Here is a 21,803-nt window from a genome sequence, read left to right as displayed (position 1 = left end):
AGGTCGTGGGCTCAGATCCCACCCGGCGCGCATTTTTTCACCACTTTCTTTATGACTCAAAAAATTCTTCATCCGTTTCTATGACCCATCACAACCTCCCCTTTGCTTTCCGAGGTTTTCTTGACTGCCAACCCTTATTTTCTGTCTTATTTTCACCGAGCCCCTCCTTTCCCATTTTCTGATTCGCTACATGCTTAGCGAGGGCCTCTGTTCTGGCCGTCTTGGTGCCAAAGGTATCTTAAGAGGGTTCAATGCTGGTCGACCACTCTCGACATGTCGTAGACACTCGAGTCACGGCTCGGGGGTTAAAAAGAAGGTCTCCTTCACCCCGAGTAGTCCGAGTGGCGCTGGCTACCACCCCCAAGTGCAGGAAACAAAAATACGCTAACATAAATACCCGAGAAAGTGCTGGGGAAACAGCCCCGCCGGTAGCGTAGTGGTTATCGCACCAGACCGGTATTCTGGAGGTCGTGGGTTCGGATCCCACCCGGTGGGCATTTTTTCACCACTTTCTTTTCGACTCAAAAAATTCTTCATCTCTTTCTATGACCCACCACAACCGAGGTTTTCTTGACTGCCAACTCTTACTTTCCGGCTTATTTTCACCGAGCCCCTCATTTCCCATTTTATAATTCGCTATATATATATATATATATATATATATATATATATATATATATATATATATATATATATATATATATATATATATATATATATATATATATAGATATAGATATAGATATATATAGGGAGCAGTTCAACTTTTGAAGATGGTAGAGAACACAAGAAAAGAAAACTTTGAACAAGGTAAAAGCACGATGGTTGCCAACGTTTCAGCAAAGAGACTTGCTGACGAAAGCAAGTCTCTTTGCTGAAACGTTGGCAACAATCGTGCTTTTACCTTGTTCAAAGTTTTCTTTTCTTATATTATATATATATATATATATATATATATATATATATGTATATATTTATATATATATATATATATATATATATATATATATATATATATATATATATATATATATATATATATATATATATATATATATATATATAACACTGACACATTCCTGCTAAAACTGACGAACACCCCGCAGCCGCAACCTTTCACGCTCACATCTTTGGCCAAAGAAGCACAGAGGGCCTTTGTCTCTCCTGGGCCACGGCGATTGAAAACCCTCGCTGCTAGTCTTCCTCTCTTCGCCGCTGACCTTCAGTGCTCGTGAACGATAGATCGGAAATAGAGAAACTGCGTCCGAAAACACTCACTGGGAGTCGAAGTAACGCCATCGCATCTGACATCTTAAAGTAGTCCTGAAATGCCTTCCGCTGATGCATGGATGTACATGTAACCAAATAAAGCAATGTATTAGCAATCTCCTCCTGCAAGAATTTTGTTAAAGCGATGAGTATTAGCTGAGAAATCGTAAATCAAAAACCGCGAATTATCGTCGCGCCGTATTTCCTCCTCCTTTCAACTGTTTCTTCGCTGTTGGCCTCCCCTCCCATGATGCTCCGCTCCTCAGCGGTGACGTACTTCCGCTATTCCGCTCCCACAGACTGCCGTCTGCTACGGGCCAGCTCTTCCGGCTTTTTCATCTCTGTAGACACCATGGACACAGGCTGGAAAAGCGAACGAATGACCTGGCCGCATGTGTGCGGCCTGGCCTTGCCCTTTCGCGGTGTACGTAGCTGCAGGGCTGCAGTTGGTATCGGCGGCGAACTCGCAGCCGCGTGGGGAGAATCGTGCGCTCGTTCCCTTTGGTGCACCGCGCACTGTTTATCCAAAAAGCGCGGTCTCAGATGTGTCCCCGCTGGTGCCGGGTGTTATTTTGCGGTGGTTGTAATTCCTACTACCGGCGGCATGTGAAAAAAGACATTTTCAACCGACACAGAACCCGTGCACAAAACGCGCCGGATCGGATCGCTTTATCAGCGACGATGAACGTGAAGGCGAAGAGCAAACCAACGCTGCACTCGATCAGCGAGAACCCGTGTTCTGACAAGCTGCACCCATGTGTTGCATTCAACACTGACGGGAAAGCGTTTGTTTGCACTTGTTTGGATAGTCGTAAAATGTCCAAACACTCCGGCACTCCGCTAGCAGATCAGCCGGCGAGACATTTCGGAAAACATTTGACAGATGGCGCCGTATGCATTAGTGTGTCGCTACGCAAAACTGATGAGACGCTCTACTAAAACTCCCATCGCGGTGTCACGTAGCGGGACGCAAACATTTAGCGTTTAGCGTATGCAAAGGCCACAAACGCTGTACTAAAACTCTATTAGCAGCAAAATAGCGTACGTATGTGAAACCGCTTGCGTTTACAAAGCTGCACGCCGAGCGCGTACGTTTCAAACCTAGTGACATCGTTTAAATACACTGGCAAGCACAGTGTAACGTAGTCAGATATCAACCGTATGCTCAGGCGACAAGCAAGAGCTTGTTTTATGTGGGGCTGAGATTGCGCATAAAGGCCCGTTCGCACTTGCGACGAAAGCGAGTGAGAGCGGCAGGAATTCCGTCGCTTTGTCGCGCGACGATCGTTTTTGTCGAATGGTCGGGACAAATTTTGGTTGCGCGACAGAATTCCCGTCCTTTTCGCTCGCTTTCGTCGCAAGCGGGAATGGAAAGTTCTGCCGCTGCCGTCTGCTACGCAGCTCGGAGGTAAACGTGCGATCTGCTCGGGCCGGATGAACGCGCACACTCCCGCACGGCAGCGCCCCAAGCGGCAGACGGCCGCGTACATCGCTCCCGGCGCCCGCCTGGAGCCCGCCCTCGGCACACTAGCCAGTATATTTCAGGCACTATAATGGAGGAAAGATTTTTTGCTTCCGATGAACCTAGTTCTTTGCCCCTGTGTTTTTAAATACGTGAAGTGGTTAGCACGTCGTCCTCACGCAGCTCTGTATCGTCGTAGCATCGCTGATTGTCCGAACGAAGCTTGCAGCTAAGCCAATGCAGCGACCGAAGCTGTGTGTGTGTGTGCATCGCCTCCTGTGTGTTGTGGACGCGTTCGTTTCGCGATGAAATGCGACATTGTACTTCTGCGGGTGGATAGTGCTTCCCATGGTCTGGATTATCTTTCTCGAACGACGTACCACTCAACCTCGCATGGGGTATGTGTAGTGTGCCTGGCTAAAAGCCTTCTCGCTTGCGCGCCAGAGTTGTGACTTGCTGCTCGTCCCCGCAAACCGGGTGTGAGGTGAGTGCCGTATTTACGACGGGCAGGAGGAGGCAACTCATCGTCTGTCAATCGCGGTTCAGACTTGCAACGCATGGTGTGACGTTGCGTTCGTTCGAGACGCATCTCTGGATTGTTTTGAAGTTGAATAAAATGTACGCGTCAAACCCGGGCATTCGGCTCAGGGCGTTCTCTGCGATTGCACCAAAGAAGTGCCACGGGACTTTCTTTATGGTACGTACTCACGTAAGATAAAATCCACGTCGTGTTATGGCCGTGTTGCATTCAATACAAACGGTTAAGCGTTTGTTTACACTTGTTTCGTTTGTCGTAAAATGTCAAAGCACTCCGGCACTCCGCTGGCAGATCAGCCGGCGAGCCGACGCTGAGCAGACGACTCATCTCTTTGCCGGAAGAGCGTGAAAAAGCCGCCCAATAGCAGGATGTCTAGCTCATGACGAACATCTGGGAATCGATGATGTAGACATGTGAAGATGGCGGCGTCCAAAAACACGAAGGAAAGGGTGAGAAAAAAGCGACAAACTTTGCAACAAAAGTGTGAGCTTTCCGCTGCGCGTAAAAGAGTAATACTTGGCACAGGTGACGTTGGCGACCCAATCTAGCGATTGCGCTAGTTCATTTAGTGTGCTCAAAATGCCTTTCAGGGCCCCTTTAAGACACAAACGTAGATGTAACCTAAAACTTTTTATATACGCTTTATGACCTGTTCGATGGCGATATACGAGGTTTATGGGCAGGAGAGTAGGAGAAACTCGCAATGTTGTTTACTTCACGGGAATTTCACATGGCAAGCCAAAAAAAAAAATCCTAGCGTTCATGTCCCATCCCTCTGCTAACAAAAGGACCCATGTCAAGCACATTAGTAGGACTAGAAAAAATGGCAAGGCCGATTGTTTGCTAGATAGATCTTCAGTTATGTGACCTACCACATACGCACTTGAGGTTACCTATTACCCGGAGGTGGGTACGTGCCCGCATGTGTATAATAATAATCTCTATTTCATGTCCTCAGAAGGACATGAGGAGATAAAAGAAAAAGCTGCCCTTCGCTGCTTGACCGTCCTTGCCGCCCTGTTTTCAAGGGCAGCATACAGCAACACATGAATATTAGGAATGTGCGAGAGCTAACGGTCACTGAATTTTGGCTGTTTCACAGGTAACAATCGGTCAAGGAGTCAAAAACGTTACATAATACTGAGGTAGAAGCATCTCTAAGCAATTGGACAAGAAAATCACTAAATTTCGCTTTCCATTTCCTTTCATTTCATTTATTGTTTCCTCACGGCTTTACAGCATTGCAGGGGGAAGCGGGCACTGACGAACATGTACAAGATACAAAAACACATGAATAAGGCACAGCAACATTTTCAAACAGGAAGGCAACTAACATCAAAATGCAACTGTTCACAGTGTCAAAATGCAATGAACAATACACATTGGAGTACAACACTACAAGCATTTTTTACATTAGCCCACATTATCAGTAGGCGTCTTGAAAAAGACAGCACAATTTCACACAGTAAAGCAAGCGACAACTTTAAACAAAAAGAAAAAATGAAGTGAAATAAAAATAAAAACAACAAGAGAGCTCTGAATTACGCACAGATAAGAATACAATGGCAACCATAAAATTTACAAGTATAAATGGATTTCCTCAGGAGTAAGCTTATAGAAATATAGCTTTTCTGTGGAAGTCATTCAAAACTTTCAGTATTACTTTTCGTAACACTTTATCTCCATAATTGGTTCTACATAGACCCACCTTCCGATACTCCTCTCGACGTGTTTCATATACATGTTTATTAATATCCAAATTACACAATGGGAATCGCTGGCTGAAATTCCGCTTTATTTAAACGGAAGCTGTAGAGATTGGCTATAGTAATTAAGCGAGGATAATTCATTAGCGGATCTACTCCGTAATCCGGCGGAACGTTAACATTTTTATTTTGTATTCCAGCCAACCTCGCGATATTTGTTTGTGTTATCATGCCCCAGACTAGGGAAGAGTACTGTATATGAGAAAGAAATAGAGAGTGGTATATTATAAGTCTGCAGCGGTTCGAACTGGAAGTACGTCATGATTACGGTACAAAAAACCCACGACTCGCGATAATTTCGGTGTAACGCGATCGCAATGCATATCCCCCACTTGGAGTTGACCCAGAATGGAAGGCATTGAATGTGCGCACACATTAAGAATGACGGCTAGTTTGCTCGCTTCCTTGCTTGCAAGCTTGTTCGGCCGGAACGTTCGTTTTCGCATTTGACGCCCTCAAGGACTTGCTGCGGGCGATGGGGACTGTCATTTCTTAGCTACTCTATAAGCATCCGCCTTCTTCGGGCCCTTTTCCATGTCGTGAGTACGACGCAGGCTGTGAACTCGGCCGTGTAAGCAGTGCTCACCCGACGCGGAAGGCGTGCCCTCACGTTTGCACCGTCCCCCCGTCTTCGCAGCCCCGGGAGCAGCGATGGAGCGTGGCGGCCTGGCCTGCTGGTTTCTTCTGTGCGCCGTGTGCCTGGTCGAGGCGAGGCCTCGCTTCTACGGCCTGGCACCCATGAAGCCCCGGAGTATCACGGTGAACGTCTCAGTGAGCTGCTCGATACTTCCCTCTCGACGCGCGCACAAACTTCTGTTTCCTGTCACACTGCCGTTTCAACCTCTTGCACGCAGCAGCGGCATAAAAAATAGCCCAAACAAATTTGGGTTTTCCTTTCTTTTTCTCTTTGCGTTTCATCACACAAAGTTTGTTATAAACGGAGTGGCATGGCTAGACAGGCGAATGATTGCACATGTTGCTACATAATTTTGTAAACCAACAGCAAGAAAAACGTCCTGGCCTCACATCCGCTTGTTTTAGAAGTAGTCCCGAGAGTGATTTTCAGTGACGGCGAGAAGATATAACAATTGAAAAGCCACCTACGTTAATTTGCGATTCCAAGTTTTTGCTCGCCATCAGGCGGCTAGCGCGAACTTTCAGGTCCGGTTGCTCCTCTGCCCGTGATGCGCCGCAGGCGCAGTGCTTGCCGCTTACGTTTATGCGCGCAAGATTTCAACTACGAAGATATAACGCCGCCACACATGGACACGGGAACAAAACAAATGAAATCTACAAAAATTTAGAGCCCTTTCACTACTGCTAATATGGAAGACCAGTGAAGCTGTATTGGTGGATAACTATACAGTTAAACCTGGATACAACGAAGTGGACAAAAATTCGCATTTTTTCGTTACATCCAGGTTTTCGTTACATGCAGGTTTCGAGCTAAAGCTCCCGGGAATGAAAAAAAAAAAACGAAACCAATACGCTAGGCATTAGTAATGCTGAACTTACCCTTGTTCAAGGATATATTTCACACTGAAAAACTGCGTGATTTGCGCTTGCTGCTACTACACGACCCCCGAATTCACAAAGACTAACTGAAGTATAACTTTTGCTTTTTGATACTTTCCGATGCCTTAATGCCTTTCAAGAACCAAACTTACGCTAAAAGGGCGCCTTTTTGCGAACTTCATGCTCTTTTCTGCACTCGAAATTGTTGTAGAGATGCTAGCTGGGACACTGTACCGGTCGGTGACGTTCTTCTTTGTCGCCGGCGGAGATGGCATTTAAAATTTCGAGCTTGTCTTGAAAAGGCAAATCTTTTCGTATTCAGGCAGCAAAAATCATCCACGAACTCATACCACAGAATCAGGGGACACACGCGACTACACGCCGACAGGCAGGCTTAGCACCTAACTGTCACCGCACTCGCACCACGTGGAAACGCACGAGAGATTGCGGTGTGGGCGAAATTCGCTGATTAGGGCATTTCGTCAGCCGATTTCTCAGAAGGGCAAGAAACCTTGACTCATCAGCGTAGCGAATTAGTTACATCCAGGTTAACCGTCGCAACTCCTTCGTTACATACAGGTCGCTAACACATGGGGTTCAAAGAAGACGGAAATGGGGAATATAAAAACTTCGTTAAATCCAGGAATTCGTTACATAGAGGTTCGTTACATCCAGATATAACTGTATTCAGTTTTGTATTGTTACTTACTATATGGATCGAATAAAGCCACTCAGACATAAATTCCTTAGAATTACCCTAATCTATCTCTCTTATACTTTTTTCCGGCATAGTTTCCATAAAACAACAGTTACAGCCGTTTCCTGTAACCGTACTCTCTCCGTTTACGGCCTTTTATTGACAACAGACTGGAGTTCTGTAACGTTTACAACTTCACTGTGAACTATTACAAGGGAATCAAAGTCGACGTATACGATAGACTCGTCTTTAGCGGCCAATCTAGGTGACGTTCTCTTTTTCTTCTTTCCAGGATACTTTTGATGAAGCAAGAGTGGCAGCCGTCGTCCGTAACCGCACACGGCCGTGTGTTGACAGCAGACAGGAATCGTGTAACGTTTACAACTTCGCTGCGAAGAAATGGTGACAAGTACCTAGAACTAGGTGTATACACCTAGTAAAAATACACCGAAATTGGCCGTTAAGACGACTGTAATTTCATAACGTTCGAGTAGTCTTAACGGAAAATCTTGGTGTATTTTTTTAGATATCTACATTATATTGAGAGATGGTCCGTTGTTAACCACAAATATCATGCACGAGTTCGCCCACACCAAGCTTTTGTTGATTAAGCGTCTTTGATTGAGAAAGAAACAGAAGATCTCATGAGTGTTTTTTTTTTTTTAATGATTGTGGCCCAGGAACGCTAACACACTTTTGTCTCAACCCAAGTCAGGTATGACTGCCCGCACCGAAGTCTAAGCGTACCACACTTCAATTTCACAGAGAAAAGCCCGAATGCTGGCTGCTTGAAATGCAGGTTAAGTCGTGGAGTAATTGCTTTTGCAATGACCATTCGAATTTGTTTGCTTTCTTTTATTTGATTTTCTTAATTAAACGAATAGCTGATCATACGGAGGACGCAGTTTTTTAAAGTACAGCATGCTCAGTGCACAACGAAAGAAGACGCGTCGTTGAAAGAGTTTTCTGCTAGAGCCCTCTGATTTTAGGTTCAGCCCGCCGTTCATGCCATCTATTAATGTTTCGCGGAAGTGGAATTTAGCTGCCGCTCACCTCAGGACGAGCAATTCGGCATGCAAATATCTCACCCGTTCATTCAAGAGCATCATTTCGACTTACCCAACCAACGGATGTTCGACAGCTCTATGTCACATCGACACATGTAAAGGCGGCTTGTATAGTGTTCGGATAACCGAACGAGAAAGTGCCAATCCGTATTTGAGGTGTGGGTTTGGCACGCTTAACCGGTGTGCTGCTAGATTACGTACGTGGATCAAACCAATTTACATCACAGTGCATCATCGTACCATGGCAATCGAGTATACGTGGCATAGGCATTAACGATGCCTTATACTGTTTAACGAGGCAATATTGTGAGGTTAAACAGGAAGTGATGGTATCAAAAACGTATGACCGGAGGTGATACCACTTGCAGTTGTGGAGTCCCCTCCAGTGACGTCATCGGCAGAGACACCAATGTCTTGCGGCGTAAACCGAATAGGGATTAGAAATAGCCGAGAGTGTTCGTACGCTCCCTGTCGTAGACACGCTAGAGGCAAATGTTTTGGGGCTGGACATCCGAGTCAACAGTCGGGATGAAGCAGTCGATGTTACCGTCATACATGCATGCAGCAGTACGGATAAAATGTTAGAGCGCAGGGAACTGGAAGAAGCAGACACGGGCGAAGCGGTGACTCGTAACTTCCTTTATTGGGCATAACTCATTTTAAACCCATAATTATTTTGTTCGGCTACACCATGTGTGATGGTAACTTTTTGCCTCGTGTGCTTTGGCAGGACTGCACATCTGGGCAAGCTGCAAAAATGACGTAGGGGACGTTCACGCAGGGCCGAAAATAACGGCCTGGGGGCGGACCATCTTAAAGAAGAACCGTATACTGGTTAAGCTTCCTGTTTCGCACCGCCAAGCAGGCGGTGCCCAAATCCAGTATGAACTACTTACAATGCTAATCTCATTTCCCCGGCAATATTTACAACGTAAACTATACAAACTTGTTCCGTCATCATCCTTCTTCTCGCTGTGCAAGCGGAGTACGTTTAGTCAGCAAGTGAATACCTCGAGAACTTAGTTGCGGCGTATCCAATTTTGCCGACAATGCTCATATTCGCGTGTATGAAGCGGACGTGCGTGGGTGCCCTCACAGCTTCGAAATCTGGCGAATATGACTTACGGCAAAGCCAACTTTCAAGCGGGGTAAAACTCCAACGAAACGTCAACTTCACCGACATGCGCAAATTTGAATGTACGCAACCGACAAGCCGCATTACGTGCGTCTTCTACATTTACTTGCGGCAAATAAATTCGCCTTTAGAGCAAAAGCCAACATTTAGAATAGAAGGTCAACTTTACCGAAAAGCGCCAGGTTGCACGGCTAGCACGGCCACGCCCTGAGCTGTCCATCATCTTACCCGATCTCGTGAATGTAGCAGAATTTTCCCCCGTCGGAATGCGACCGCCGCCGGAGCATTAGAAAATGGGCGTCCCCTCTTGGTCCACGTGAAGTTAGCAGTGTTCGCTCTGATCGACTAGAGTTAGAAAATCGCGTGCGCAAGCACCTCCATCCTTCGCTACACGGGAAAACGTGCCCACAGTAATCAAGATCTCTTCTACGGCAACGATCACTGCCCTGCGTCTCACGCCTTCGAACAGCGAATGGGCCTCGTAAGTCTTGCGCGGGTCGATGCCGTCGGGGAAGGGGTTGCATTTGTCACGGACGGAAATGTCGCGCGGCGACCAGCCGATGCACGTCGAAAAACTTTATAATCACCCGCACAGTTAGACGTTCCGTAATCAATCCCACGCCTGCGGCATAGCGGCCACGAATAATGGAAATCGTACGCAGCTGTTCCACAAGAGCAGCTCCCGAGCGTCGTCTCAAAATGAAAAAAAAAAAGAATACTTGTGCCAATTTGTTGTAAACAGCAAAGAGCGCGAAGGGATATGTGTCTACTTAAAGTTATCCCCTGCAGAAAATCCTACCAAATCGCTTCCACCATAGTTTTCCTCAGCGATTAGAAAGGCCAGCTCAAATGGTGCCCTGGTGAGCTAAAATTAAATGGTGCCCCGGGGACCTAAAGTTCTCCTGGTGACTACATTGCGATTTGTATACATAGTGGGTCCAGAGGCAAGATGGTTGTTGGAATGAAAGTCAGTTAGTCGCGGTGTTCCCTCAGCGATTAGTTGACAATAAATTGGGGTTGATGGCTGGATCGAAAGTTTTCGGTATTTTCTTGCAATGCGTGCTAAACGTTTGAAGTGCTATTGGCATTGTTGCGATTGACATCTGCTGGCGCGTCGGTTGCCTACCTCCGTTGAAGCTCGCGTTGGCGCTCGCGCCTCGCATCCCCTGTATGATCAGTTTGCCGAGCTAGATATCGATGCGGTGCATTGGCTTACCGACCTTGGATATCCGAGGACCGACATCCTTTGCGAGACGCTATTTTTCTTGGTCAAAACTTTTATTGGGTAAATGAGATGCTGTTTCCAGGGGACCTGCTTTTATTTTTATCCACCACGCGGGCCGTATATGTCTGCCACCTTATCTAACCAACCACGTGCCCAATGACAAGGCTTACAACCGGCACAAAGTGTTCCAGAACTGGGAGACATGGCAAAGGCATACATGCGAGCGCCTTGAATGTACCGGTAGCGTTTACGTATTGTATACGGCGCGAAGGTAACGCTAAAGATTGTTGGCTTGCAGTGCACTCTCATAATAGCGAGCCCGCTATCTTATAACGAACATTAGGGAGTTTTACTATAGCGTTTTATCTGTGGCGTTAATGTTGGCACGCCGTAATCGCAAACGGATAGCGTCTCGTTACGCGACGGTTAGCGTGTCCGCTAACTCTATGGGCGCGTTAAAGTGGTGCTTTCCGCTATACTAAAACTCTCTTTGTCACCGAATTCGGTTACAAATTATAGCGGACCAGGTTTTAACAGGCTGTCGGCTACAGCAGGTTGGATATTAAGTGAAATAAGGTTTAGAGCAATGTTAACCACTAACTTTAGAGGCATCACCTTGCCACATTTGAGGAGAAGGAGGGGGAGGAGGAATAATTAAATGTTTATTTTCTTTTAAATCTTGCACAGATGGGTGGACGCTTTACTACAGGTAGCTGCATGTTTTCGCTGCTCTACTGAATTTAGCTGTATTTCATTCAGGAAAAAATGTGGAAAAAATGGCAAACATTGTAACTCAGAGCGCTGGTCAATCCTCGTAAAGGCTGAGGGCATTCCGTTAACTGTTAATGCACAGCGTCCGGAACAAACTTTTGAAAGCATTTTTGGGCTAGTGATAGAGTGCCTTAAAGTAGTCAGCTCAAGTAGGGATGCCACCGTTGAAGCAGTTTTAATACGGAAGTGTTTTATTTCGGCATTCAAGAAGATTTCACTTAGGTCATATCCGTCACGGAAGTGACGCCAGCACAACGAAGCAAGTGGCCTGTAAAGGGTGCATCCCCGCACACAGGGTCTTTTTGCGTGGAAGCAACCTTCAGTATAGGGTAACAGAGTGGATCCCTAGAGAAGGCAAGCGTTGCAGGGGGCGGCAGAAAGTTAGATGGGCAGATGAGATCAAGAAGTTTGCGGTGATAAATTGGTCACAGTTGGCACAGGACCGAGGTAATTGGAGAATAATGGGAGAGGCCTTTGCCCTGCAGTGGGCGTATATAGGCTGATGATGATGATGATGATGATGATGAACCTTCAGTACTAAAGGGTACGTTATACTTAAGGTTGTTCGTTTTCGGGTTTTATATTTTAACACGAAAGTGTTTTATGCTGGGATACACCAACATTTTACTGACGTCATATCCGTCATGGAAATCTCCAATACACTTTCGCAAGCGACCCGCCAGCAGGATGTCGCTCGACAAACACACCCACAATACTGCCACCGACCCGCAAATCATGCTCAGCTGCAGATTTCGCTGCACATTTCACTTTCGTGTTTTACCGATTCTTATGTCAGAGGAATCATACCACAGTTGTTTAGTGATAATGTGTCTCTTCATTTGTTTTTATATATAAATAGCCCTATGTAGCGTATAGCATATTTTTTATCTGGCAGCTGGCAAAGGTAAAAATTAAGGCTTTCCACATTTTCGGCGGACGTGATCAAAGCTGGTATTTAACCGCATTTTCACGGCGGTAGTCATTCTTGGACATGCACCTCTGGCCTTAATACTCAGAAGTATATAGTCTTCGGCCTCGTCTTAAGAGTGTGAAAAGTCTACACGTGATATACTATTCATTATACACATCGACGCTAACCGTTGAACGATGAATTCAAACTGAGCCTCTCAGCGTCGTCAGCGGCTTTCTGCGTACACCGCTATTGAAATTAGTTTCCACCGAGTAACCTGCTGTGCGCCGATGCTTGCATGTTATGCAGCGCTATTGTGCAATGGCATGCATGTTGGAACTAACGACGCCATCGGTTCTGGGCCACAACGGCGTAGCGTTTACCTGCGGCTTGGTTAGTCTATTAAGAGGAGGTGGCCACGACAGGCACCGCGTGCTTGTATGCAAAGTAAACACTGCCGGCCGGTTGCGACCGAATTAGAGGGACGGCCCGGACTGATTGCTTCCCGCTATGCTTTAGCGCTACCATCGATCGGACGAAAAGATAAAGAAAGCGAGCACGGTGCGACGGGTTTCGCAGGACCTGACAGCGCCCGGGAGCAGCAAGATAATTTTGAACCTGCGGCGTTTCCATCAGCGTGGTATGCGCGCGCGCTCAAATACGGAAGGTCTAAGCTCCATTCTATATCGTGCGATTTGGGGTGCACTTTCTCGGCAACGAGATAAATTAGCGCAGTTTGAACATTGCTCCCAGAAGGAAGCCAGGGATGGGAAGTCGTGCTCAGTTGTTTGCGCTCGTAATGCAAACATGACGCGTTTCAAGACTGTACTCGGAATGCGACTTGCCTGTTTTTACTGTCGGCTATTCTTGCGACGTAATCTTTCTGTACGCCTTTCAGTTTCTCCTCGCGTTCGCCTATCCATTTGAGGCTGTCAGTTTTATTGCTGGGGTAAGTGATTGGAAAAATCGGCGGTTGCAGTCACCGCTTTAAAAATGGAGACGACCGCTTAATAGCTGACTTAGAGGCAGGCTCGCCAACAGACAAGAACATTTTCCAGATAGTTTGCCGACACGTATCAGCAAATAAGAAACGAAAAGCGGCCGAAGAATTGCGTGAGGAGAACGTTGGGCACACGACCGCGTAAGACGGTGTAACTCGTTCTAGTTGCCCCCAAATGCACCCGCTGAGTGGAATCTGAGCGTTTAATTTCAAAGTTTGGCTGGCTAGCAATAAGGGAGACACGGGCCCGTGTCTCGGAAGACCGAATGTCGACCATCGCCGCCGAGACGCTGGTTCCTGCTATTGGCCGAATTGGCAGAGGCGTGCGAGGTGATGCGGAGAAAGCGCCGACGACGTAACCGCTACGTTCCCGAAACTCGTGGCGTCGTTCCATGGCTAGGCCGCTTATAGCAGAGTTGTTGACACGCCTTCCTTCGAAGGACAAAGGGCAACTCAGAACAGAGGGATCTCAACCTTTGGCTTATGGGAAAGATAAGAGGAAAAAACGGGTATGCGATTCGAATTTAACACCAGTGAGCGTTCGTCATTACGCGAAGCAAGAGTGAAAACAAAAATGAGTGCCCTTCCACTCTGTGAAGAAGATGACCTGCAAAGTTGGACACAGTCCACGGAATGCACGAAACAAAACACGTTTATAATTTGCGATGGAGCATACTTCCTAGCCAATTAGCTGAATGACCCTTTGAAGGATCCAAGCTTTGTTCTTGTAGATATACATGGAACTGCCTGATCCCTCCCGCGTCGTAAGCATCCTACTGTTTTTGCAAGGCCGGGTTCAGACTGCTGCCGCAACTGTCGTAATAACTTTAAAGAATGACGTCATTTCACGTCTCAGCCAACCGAACTGCGTGACATGCCATTTTTTTATGTCCATAGATCACGATACGGCTTTTGCGTCGGTAGTCTAAACATAGCCTAACACGCAAACCCAATCCGCTCTACCACTGAGGACTTCGGACAGGTCCCATTGGGCCGTTTAACGTCCGCGTTTAAACCTCGCGCCAGCACAACGGACATACCATCCATCAGTACGGGCATGAAACCTATAGTTGCGCGTGCACGCCCCCCTCCTCCCTCCCACCATTCTCCACTACAAACCTGCGCGCGCCTAAACCGGCAACCGGTAATGTGCGCCGTTGAAAATATCCCCTGAAAGCCCTATGAAGAAGTCATATTGGCTCACGCCGGCGTTCCAAGCGGGCAAGTTGCTGTTCATCCGGGAGGGATTCACCGCTACTCGACTACCTGAACTTGAGGCGGTAACGGCGGCGCCGGCAGCTTTCCTTTGATTTTGCGCCCATTCGCACTTGTGTTCGGGCCAACTCGCTCTTCCTCCGAACGAACGGCATGTAGCCGTCCCATAGCGTTTTGAAATTTGGAAGCCCTTGAGCTCTATTCTCGCGTGCAAACATGTGGCTGTCCGTTTTCCTTCCACCTCGTACGCATCTTACTGTGTGTGTAAGATGTCTGTGTAACACATCAACCCACACCCGAACCACTCTATTAAGGAGGGCAGACGACTAACTGCATTCAGCCATGTAATTTCGACATCTAAATCTCCCACCAGCACAACCGGCATTTCATCGGTAGCGGCATTAAGCCTAGCTGTGCGTGCACGCCCCTCTTTTTGTACCCGCAAACCGTGCACGCATAAACCGGCAACCGGTGATGGCGCATACTTAGGCGTGAAAGACACCGGCGAAAATGTCGCTCGGAAGGCCTTCCAAGCTGAAAAACCACTATGGGCTCAAGCCGGCGTTCCAACTGGGAAAGTTTCGCTTCTACCGGGAGGGATATGCAGCTACTTGGCGAAGTGAGTTTGAGCGGAAACGGCGATGGCGGGTTTCGGTCGATTTAGGTAGAAGCCCTTTGGTAGACGTTATCTGGGCTTCGTGGGAGCGGCGTCTGTTTATGTCCCCATATCCTAGTGAGTGAACGCAGCAGCGACGAAAGGTAGGAAACGGAGAGGAGCGTCTAGCGAAGGGTGAAGTGGAGTACGACACGTGCGGCTACGGCGCAATCCCTCTCACTGCCTTTCCCTCACAGATGTCTCATGCGTCGCCACCAAGGAGCACCCTGTTCCTGACCCTTTCCCAAGACGCTGTTCCATTCTCCGCTAATCCAAACCAGGTTACGTTTGCGCGGGTGGGTCAAACGGGATATGCAGCAACGTGCTCGCTGCTGCCTTGTGCGGGGATAATCCGAACCACGTGACATTTGCGAGGGAGGTTCAAACAGGATATGCAAAATGCTGGCCGGCTGTGGCGGCGCACTGCGAGGTAGCACCGGGGTAGCGCACGCCACCGTGAGTTCGCTGATCACGCGAACACTTCCTGAGACGCAGCAGAAATGCGGCGTGACCGAGAAGACTGCAGCTCGCGCTGCGTTTTATATTAGGGAGTGTAGTAATAGTTATTGCATTTTTTACGACCATCCGTGCGTCTGTTTATTTCTCGCAATCTTTCTGATAACCGCACTCGGCCGACTGCGCAACTTGCCAAAGGGGTATCGGTGGAGGTGAGGGGAAAATAGATGTGAAAGAGATGTCAGCGGTGGTGATGAGGAGCCCAGGAGTGGAGCCGAGTAAATCGATGACACCGGAATCAAAACTGGGAGGGGGGTTAGATATATATACTGCTTTGCAGTAAAAGAATCGCCGAGTTGATATATGGGATATGGCGCTTTCTGCGCAGGTGCTGCCTGAGTGCACGGAGCAGAGCGCGTGCGCTTACGTGCAACTCAACCTGGCTGGCATCAATGCCGAACAGCTATGTCGCTGTCCGGACGGACTCACCTGCCCGCTCGACTGGGACCCGCTCGATGGACGGACCGTGTCGCACGGCAATGACCAGTACAAGGTACGCGTGTCCTTCAAAGCTCGTCTCACCAGCACAGAACTGTCTTGTTTCACGAGCAAAATACGAATGCTTGAAATGTTAGGAAAGAAGAAAAGGAAAGCGAACATGCGCCCCTGATGCGACCGAGAGTCACATTTTTCTGATCATATATGTACCATGACGTACCAATTCAGCTACCGGGTTGGCTGTATTCCTATTCATTTTCTGGTGTGTTTATGCGAGTGCGGTTGTTCCATACGTCCGACATCGCGGGGTAAAGGGGACCTTTTTTTTTCATCCCCTGCGAATACAGTGTCTATGACTTGTCACGAGCTAATTTAGCGCACAAAAACGAGGGCCAAAAGGGGATCGGAAAAACAAAGTTCTTCCTCTGTTTCTCTCCGCGTTTTGTGCTCTCGTTTCTTGCAATCTGAATTATCATCAATGGGTAATTTCGAGCTGATTCAGCAAAAAGGATCCCGTTTTGAACATCCCTAACTTCTAATCCTAATGGGTTAATATATATATATATATATATATATATATATATAGGGTTTAGAAATGAGGGGCTCGTTAGGAAATACAGAAAGAAATGCCGGCAATCTACAACGCCAAAGAAGGCATAGGGGAATGGTTGGACTATTTGTTACCGTTAGTGACATTACATTATTATTATTATTATTATTATTATTATTATTTTATTAATTACGTGATAAAGAAAGAAAGAAAAACACGCGCCCAGAGTGGGGACCGAACCCACGCCTTTCGATTAGATCTCGAATGCCTTACCAACTCGGCTATCTGGGCGACTGTGTTCTCCTTCGCTTTCCGGGTTATTTATATTTACTACAACTGTATCTGACGCTTGAGGGTGGTAGCCAGCGCCACTCAGACTACACGGGGAGAAGGGGACCTTCTTTTCAACCCCCGGGGCGTGACGCGAACGTCTACAGCCTGTCATAAGCGGGCAACTGGCGCGAAACCCTCTTATGCTACCTTGGCATCAAGGCTGCCAGAACCGAGGCCCTCGCTAAGCTTTCGCACGATAATAGGGTTTAGAAATGAGGGGCTCGTTAGGAAATACAGAAAGAAATGCCAGCAGTCTACAACGCCAAAGAAGGCATAGGGGAATGGTTGGACTATTTGTTACCGTTAGTGACGTTACATTATTATTATTATTATTATTATTTTATTAATTACGTGATAACGAAAGAAAGAAAAACACGCGCCCAGAGTGGGGACCGAACCCACGCCTTTCGATTAGATCTCGAATGCCTTACCAACTCGGCTATCTGGGCGACTGTGTTCTCCTTCGCTTTCTGGGTTATTTATATTTACTACAACTGTATCTGACGCTTGAGGGTGGTAGCCAGGGTGGGACCCAATCCCTACGTTACCTGCAACTGCTTGGTTAATATGTATATATATATATATATATATATATATATATATATATATATATATATATATATATATATATATATATATATATATATATATATATATATATATATATATATATATATATATATATATTAACCAGGCAGTTGCAGGTAACGTAGGGATTGGGTGCCGCTATGGCACTAAAACGTTGTAGCCACTCCACATTCCGTGTGGACCAACTTCATTAGTTCACCTAGTCTATGGGAATAGCGGGACGCTTTCTTTGTCGTCTACGATATGCTACAAGCGTAACGATGTCAAATCGTGAGAGAGGCGAATTCCCCAAAAGACAGCGTACCACTTGCTGACATCTCGTCCTCTCGCATTGTGACAACCCCATACCTTTCTCCAGCACACTCACCCGTGAACACAACTATATAGACTAGAACAACTGTCTCAAAGCGCAAAGTGAACTTTCCCGGACTAGAGCAGCAGCGGTCGCTCGCGGCTTTCTGCAATAAAAAGAGGCCACTTGTTTTAGTTCTCCACCTTAAATAAATGTTTCTACAGCAAAGGTGCCCTTCCCTTGAGCTGCAGGCTTGAAGAGAAGCGCTGACACGTGCTCCCTGTGTGCGCAGTACTGCCGGCGAGCACCCCGGCTTCAGCGCTGCATGCGCGACGAGGTCGTGTACAGCACGTCGGTGCAGATGCTCATGCTGACCGGCATCAAGCTGGAGAACACGGCGCGGCTGTACTGCTCCTGCCCGCCCACGCACGTCTTCTACCGCAACCAGACCAGCCACCAGCAGTACGACAACGGCCTCACCGTCATCCACGTCAACACGCTCTGCAAACGCGTGCGTCCCTTTTTTTTCTAACCGCTGGCGGGCGCGATTCAGTGTGCAAGTACAAGGGCGATAGGTGAGCCTTCGTACCCGTGCTTCCCCACACTGGTTGGAAACGTTCACAATTTAAAAAAAAATGAGACTGTGGAGGGTAAGTCCGCCACTGAGTAATGAAAACTACAGCCGAAGGAACGTGGTTGATACAGCGCTCAAAGAGGTGTATAACTTAGCGTGACGTACAATTTGTCCTTTGAGCTCACGTGCACGGCGGCTATAGTTCTTAGCGGAATTGAAGAACGCTTTTACAAAGAATGGTGCGGCCTAACTAAAAAGTTCGCGGGAAGCGCAGGTTGTATTCTCGCGTCTAGACAACAACCAGCGGGAATGGGTATCGGGCCACTGGGTCGCACATTCGCCTCATGCAGTGTGCGGGATGAACGACGATTGCTTTGCGCGGCGCAGCCTCCGACTTGCGAGCCCGTTGAAGAGGACGCCTGCATGGCCATCTCGGAAAACTTCCTGACGGGGGCGGTGTTCGTGAAGCGTGACTGCGCCTGCCCCGCGGGAATGCGCTGCCCTACCGACCCGGACCTGGCCGCCAACCGCGTCCAGCTCAACAAGGGCACCTACTACCTCATGAACTGCCTCCCTGAAGGACCCTAGACACCTGCAGCCGCCCAATAAACGACCGCGCGGCGGCACCCACCCGCCCTCTACCCCGCCCAAGCACAGTGTTCAATTGCCGGCCGCCCGTAGCTGGTGCCCATCGCCCCCGGCCGGAGCCGTCCCCTCGCAACCTCTCCACGGCTCTTCCGGGATGGCCTCTCTTGGGCCCGTGTACACGTCCAGCGAAGCATGCGTCCCGTGGCGGCACAGTTTTCTTGAACTTGCTGGCCAATCGCGCAATGCTTTGCAACGGGACGACTGGTAGCACCAAAGCTACCACCTGATATCTTTGGTGGCGCTTTGGCCCCCGAATCTCTCGTGCTCGCGTCCAACAGGGACCAAGGTTGCGAGAGGACGGCCTCGTACACAGCAGCAGCTCTGCGGCCTCGGCTTCGCCGTCCACGTGAAATTTCTGCAAATCTACACGGCGTGCAACCAACGCAGAGGTTATAACGTTAGTGTGCTTTTCAAAGCGGTGAACACGGCGCAGTCCTTCCAATAAAAAATAGCGACCATGCCCTAACCATGCTGTACGACAAGCAGGCTTTCGTGCTTACAAGTGTGTTCTGAAATTATACACGCCACATTATACCGCCAAATAATTGTTTCGCGTGCCAAGCTCCTGTAGCGATTGACTGCTGCGTGCGCAGCCTTCCATGCCGCCGGAACAGTTCCGTTGTGAGGTATAATTTTTCGACGACTCACAGCTATCGCGGCAATGTGCCGACAGAGTCGGGCCAAAACGAAACGCGCGTACCAACTAAGCAGCGGCGTAGGCGGTCCCGGGACGATTGGTAAAGGGCACGCCACCTGCTGCATGCGAGAACCTGCCGCTAGGAAATCTGGCCATAAGCTGCAGGCGCTGTTTTGATTGCGGCTACGCCGCCACATCGCAGCGGCAGTCGCTCGGGGACGCGGGCTGCTTTCTGCCAACAACGCTTTCCGCTTTGCAAGCTGGTGCATATACCCATTGGGAGCGACAATACGGCATTGGGGCTGGAGCGCTGCAATCGATATAGAAAAGGAAGCGCGCTAGGCGCCTCGTTTAAGATTACGGGCCCAATCAACAGTGCACAGAACCTAGTAGCGAGTTCTTCGCTTTCTTTTGATGGGGTTGCATTGACGCTCATATTTTGCTGGGGGACAATCCCCTGCCGGAGGCGCGCGGTCATGCCCACTCACTTCGTGGTCGATAGGAGAGCCCTCCAAAACGAGAATGCTGCCCTGCGCAGGGGTGCGCCCATTCCCGCCTTACGGGAGAAGTCGCGTCAGCGTGACCCATTTCGCGACTGATCAGAAGGTAAAAAAATCCATCGCCTGTTCTACAGCATTTACTCGTAGTTAGCTTTGCAGCCCTCGGATAGATACATGTTGAGCATTCCATTTAAACAGTGTTCAAGAACTTCGGGAAAAATTCGCCCTTTGATGAAAATCGCGGAGCATAGAAGTATAGAGGTTGCATGCCATATTCCGACGGTTTATTCCAAGTGAAGGACCTGCTCTCGGAAGCAGCTGGGGTGTTGCGAGACTCCGACGCTCTGCTATCGGCAACCGATGCCTCCATAGTAGATTTCTCTCAGCCACCCCTTGAGAATCCCCTGTAGAGAGATGCCCTGCGAAAGCGAGATTAGCTAACCTATCAACAGTTGTGGGCTCTATATATAGTTCCTGGAACTCGAGCCGTCATTTATTTCCATTAAAACCACATATCACCACAGCGAGTTCGTCTTTACTGCAGCCGCACTGTTGAACATGCAAATGCTTATTTCTCCTGTTCATCATTTGTTTGGAGAATCACCCCTGGTTAAAAATAACAATTAAATGCATATTTAGTACCGATAACTCTACCTGATATTCTGCCTTACACGTTGCAACCAGCTGGGAAGCCATAGACGAGAAACGCACTGAAACACAGCAGAAATACCTCAACTTGGTAACGAATTGCATGACTGGAATTTAAAAAAAAAACCGATGATGGGGCAGGGCGCGTTCAAGAATCCGTCTAGAATCTTGGAGTTTGTGCAATTCAACAATCACCAGCGAGAGATTTTCTGGACGCAGACGATGCTTGCCCCCTCAGTTTGCCGCTTGTCTCAGGCAAAAAACCAGAGTATAATCCTCCTTCTCGATGGAGGCTCCTTTCCGGCTATTGATCATTCGTCCGAAAAAGTACTTCATGTTGTCATCTCATGGGTATTTTGACTTTAGGGGTCAAGGCCTCAGTGAAAACATTCTATGAAAGTAGGTGCGAGTACGAACTGAGGTACTGGTGCTTTGTTTAAGTGCGTTCCTTTACTTCTCGGGCAACTTCCATCACGAATACTTCACTAACTTGTAATGTGACCTGTTACCTCTTGTGAATAAATGTAACCGCAAACACAGATGCCTCCTGGACACGTGATTGCAAATTTGCGACTGCTGAGTGATTGTTACTGCGCGACTGCCCAATTGCACTGTCCAAACGGTGAAACTCCTTTCGTTTTGCGAACCGTAAAGGCCCACGAGCGGTGTTTTCGCTGTATCTTTACCGTAGAGATCCAATAGGGCTCTAATAGATTCAAACGTGTTTCGCTATACAGATCGATCAAGAGCGGCAATATTGCGACATAGTCCATCCATGCAGCAGCCAATCGTTTTCTTTATTAAGAGCCACAGCACATTTTGCACTTGGTCACCGGTATAGATATATCAATTCT

General features: G+C 48.0%; 1 protein-coding gene and 2 non-coding genes across 6 annotated transcripts in view; 1 reads left to right on the top strand and 2 right to left on the bottom strand.

Annotated features, from left to right (window-relative positions):
• The window catches only part of LOC144156244 (U-scoloptoxin(11)-Sm5a-like), a 240,614-nt gene extending 219,138 nt beyond the window's left edge, over nt 1-21,476 (top strand). For 3 of the 4 annotated variants that reach the window (XM_077688159.1, XM_077688155.1, XM_077688156.1), the window contains 4 exons: nt 5,673-5,806; nt 16,070-16,234; nt 18,235-18,453; nt 18,904-21,476. In XM_077688159.1, coding sequence (XP_077544285.1) covers nt 5,687-5,806; nt 16,070-16,234; nt 18,235-18,453; nt 18,904-19,104 — 705 coding nt within the window. In that variant the 5' untranslated portion in view covers nt 5,673-5,686 and the 3' untranslated portion in view covers nt 19,105-21,476. The remainder of the gene's footprint in view (nt 1-5,672; nt 5,807-16,069; nt 16,235-18,234; nt 18,454-18,903) is intronic. The other variant, XM_077688158.1, reaches the window with a different exon arrangement.
• Nucleotides 16,949-17,020, bottom strand: Trnar-ucu (transfer RNA arginine (anticodon UCU)). The gene has a single exon. It is a non-coding gene; the product is annotated as a tRNA-Arg (tRNA).
• Nucleotides 17,440-17,511, bottom strand: Trnar-ucu (transfer RNA arginine (anticodon UCU)). Its single transcript has one exon. It is a non-coding gene; the product is annotated as a tRNA-Arg (tRNA).
• Nucleotides 21,477-21,803: the final 327 nt, after the last annotated feature.

The sequence above is a fragment of the Haemaphysalis longicornis genome, unplaced genomic scaffold (genome assembly GCF_048455015.1).
Source record: "Haemaphysalis longicornis isolate Haplotype H1 unplaced genomic scaffold, Haemaphysalis longicornis Haplotype H1 scaffold_1, whole genome shotgun sequence".
Classification (NCBI taxonomy): domain Eukaryota; kingdom Metazoa; phylum Arthropoda; class Arachnida; order Ixodida; family Ixodidae; genus Haemaphysalis; species Haemaphysalis longicornis.
The sequence above is the reverse complement of the archived record's forward strand: the minus strand, read 5'-3'. Positions and strand labels throughout refer to the sequence as shown.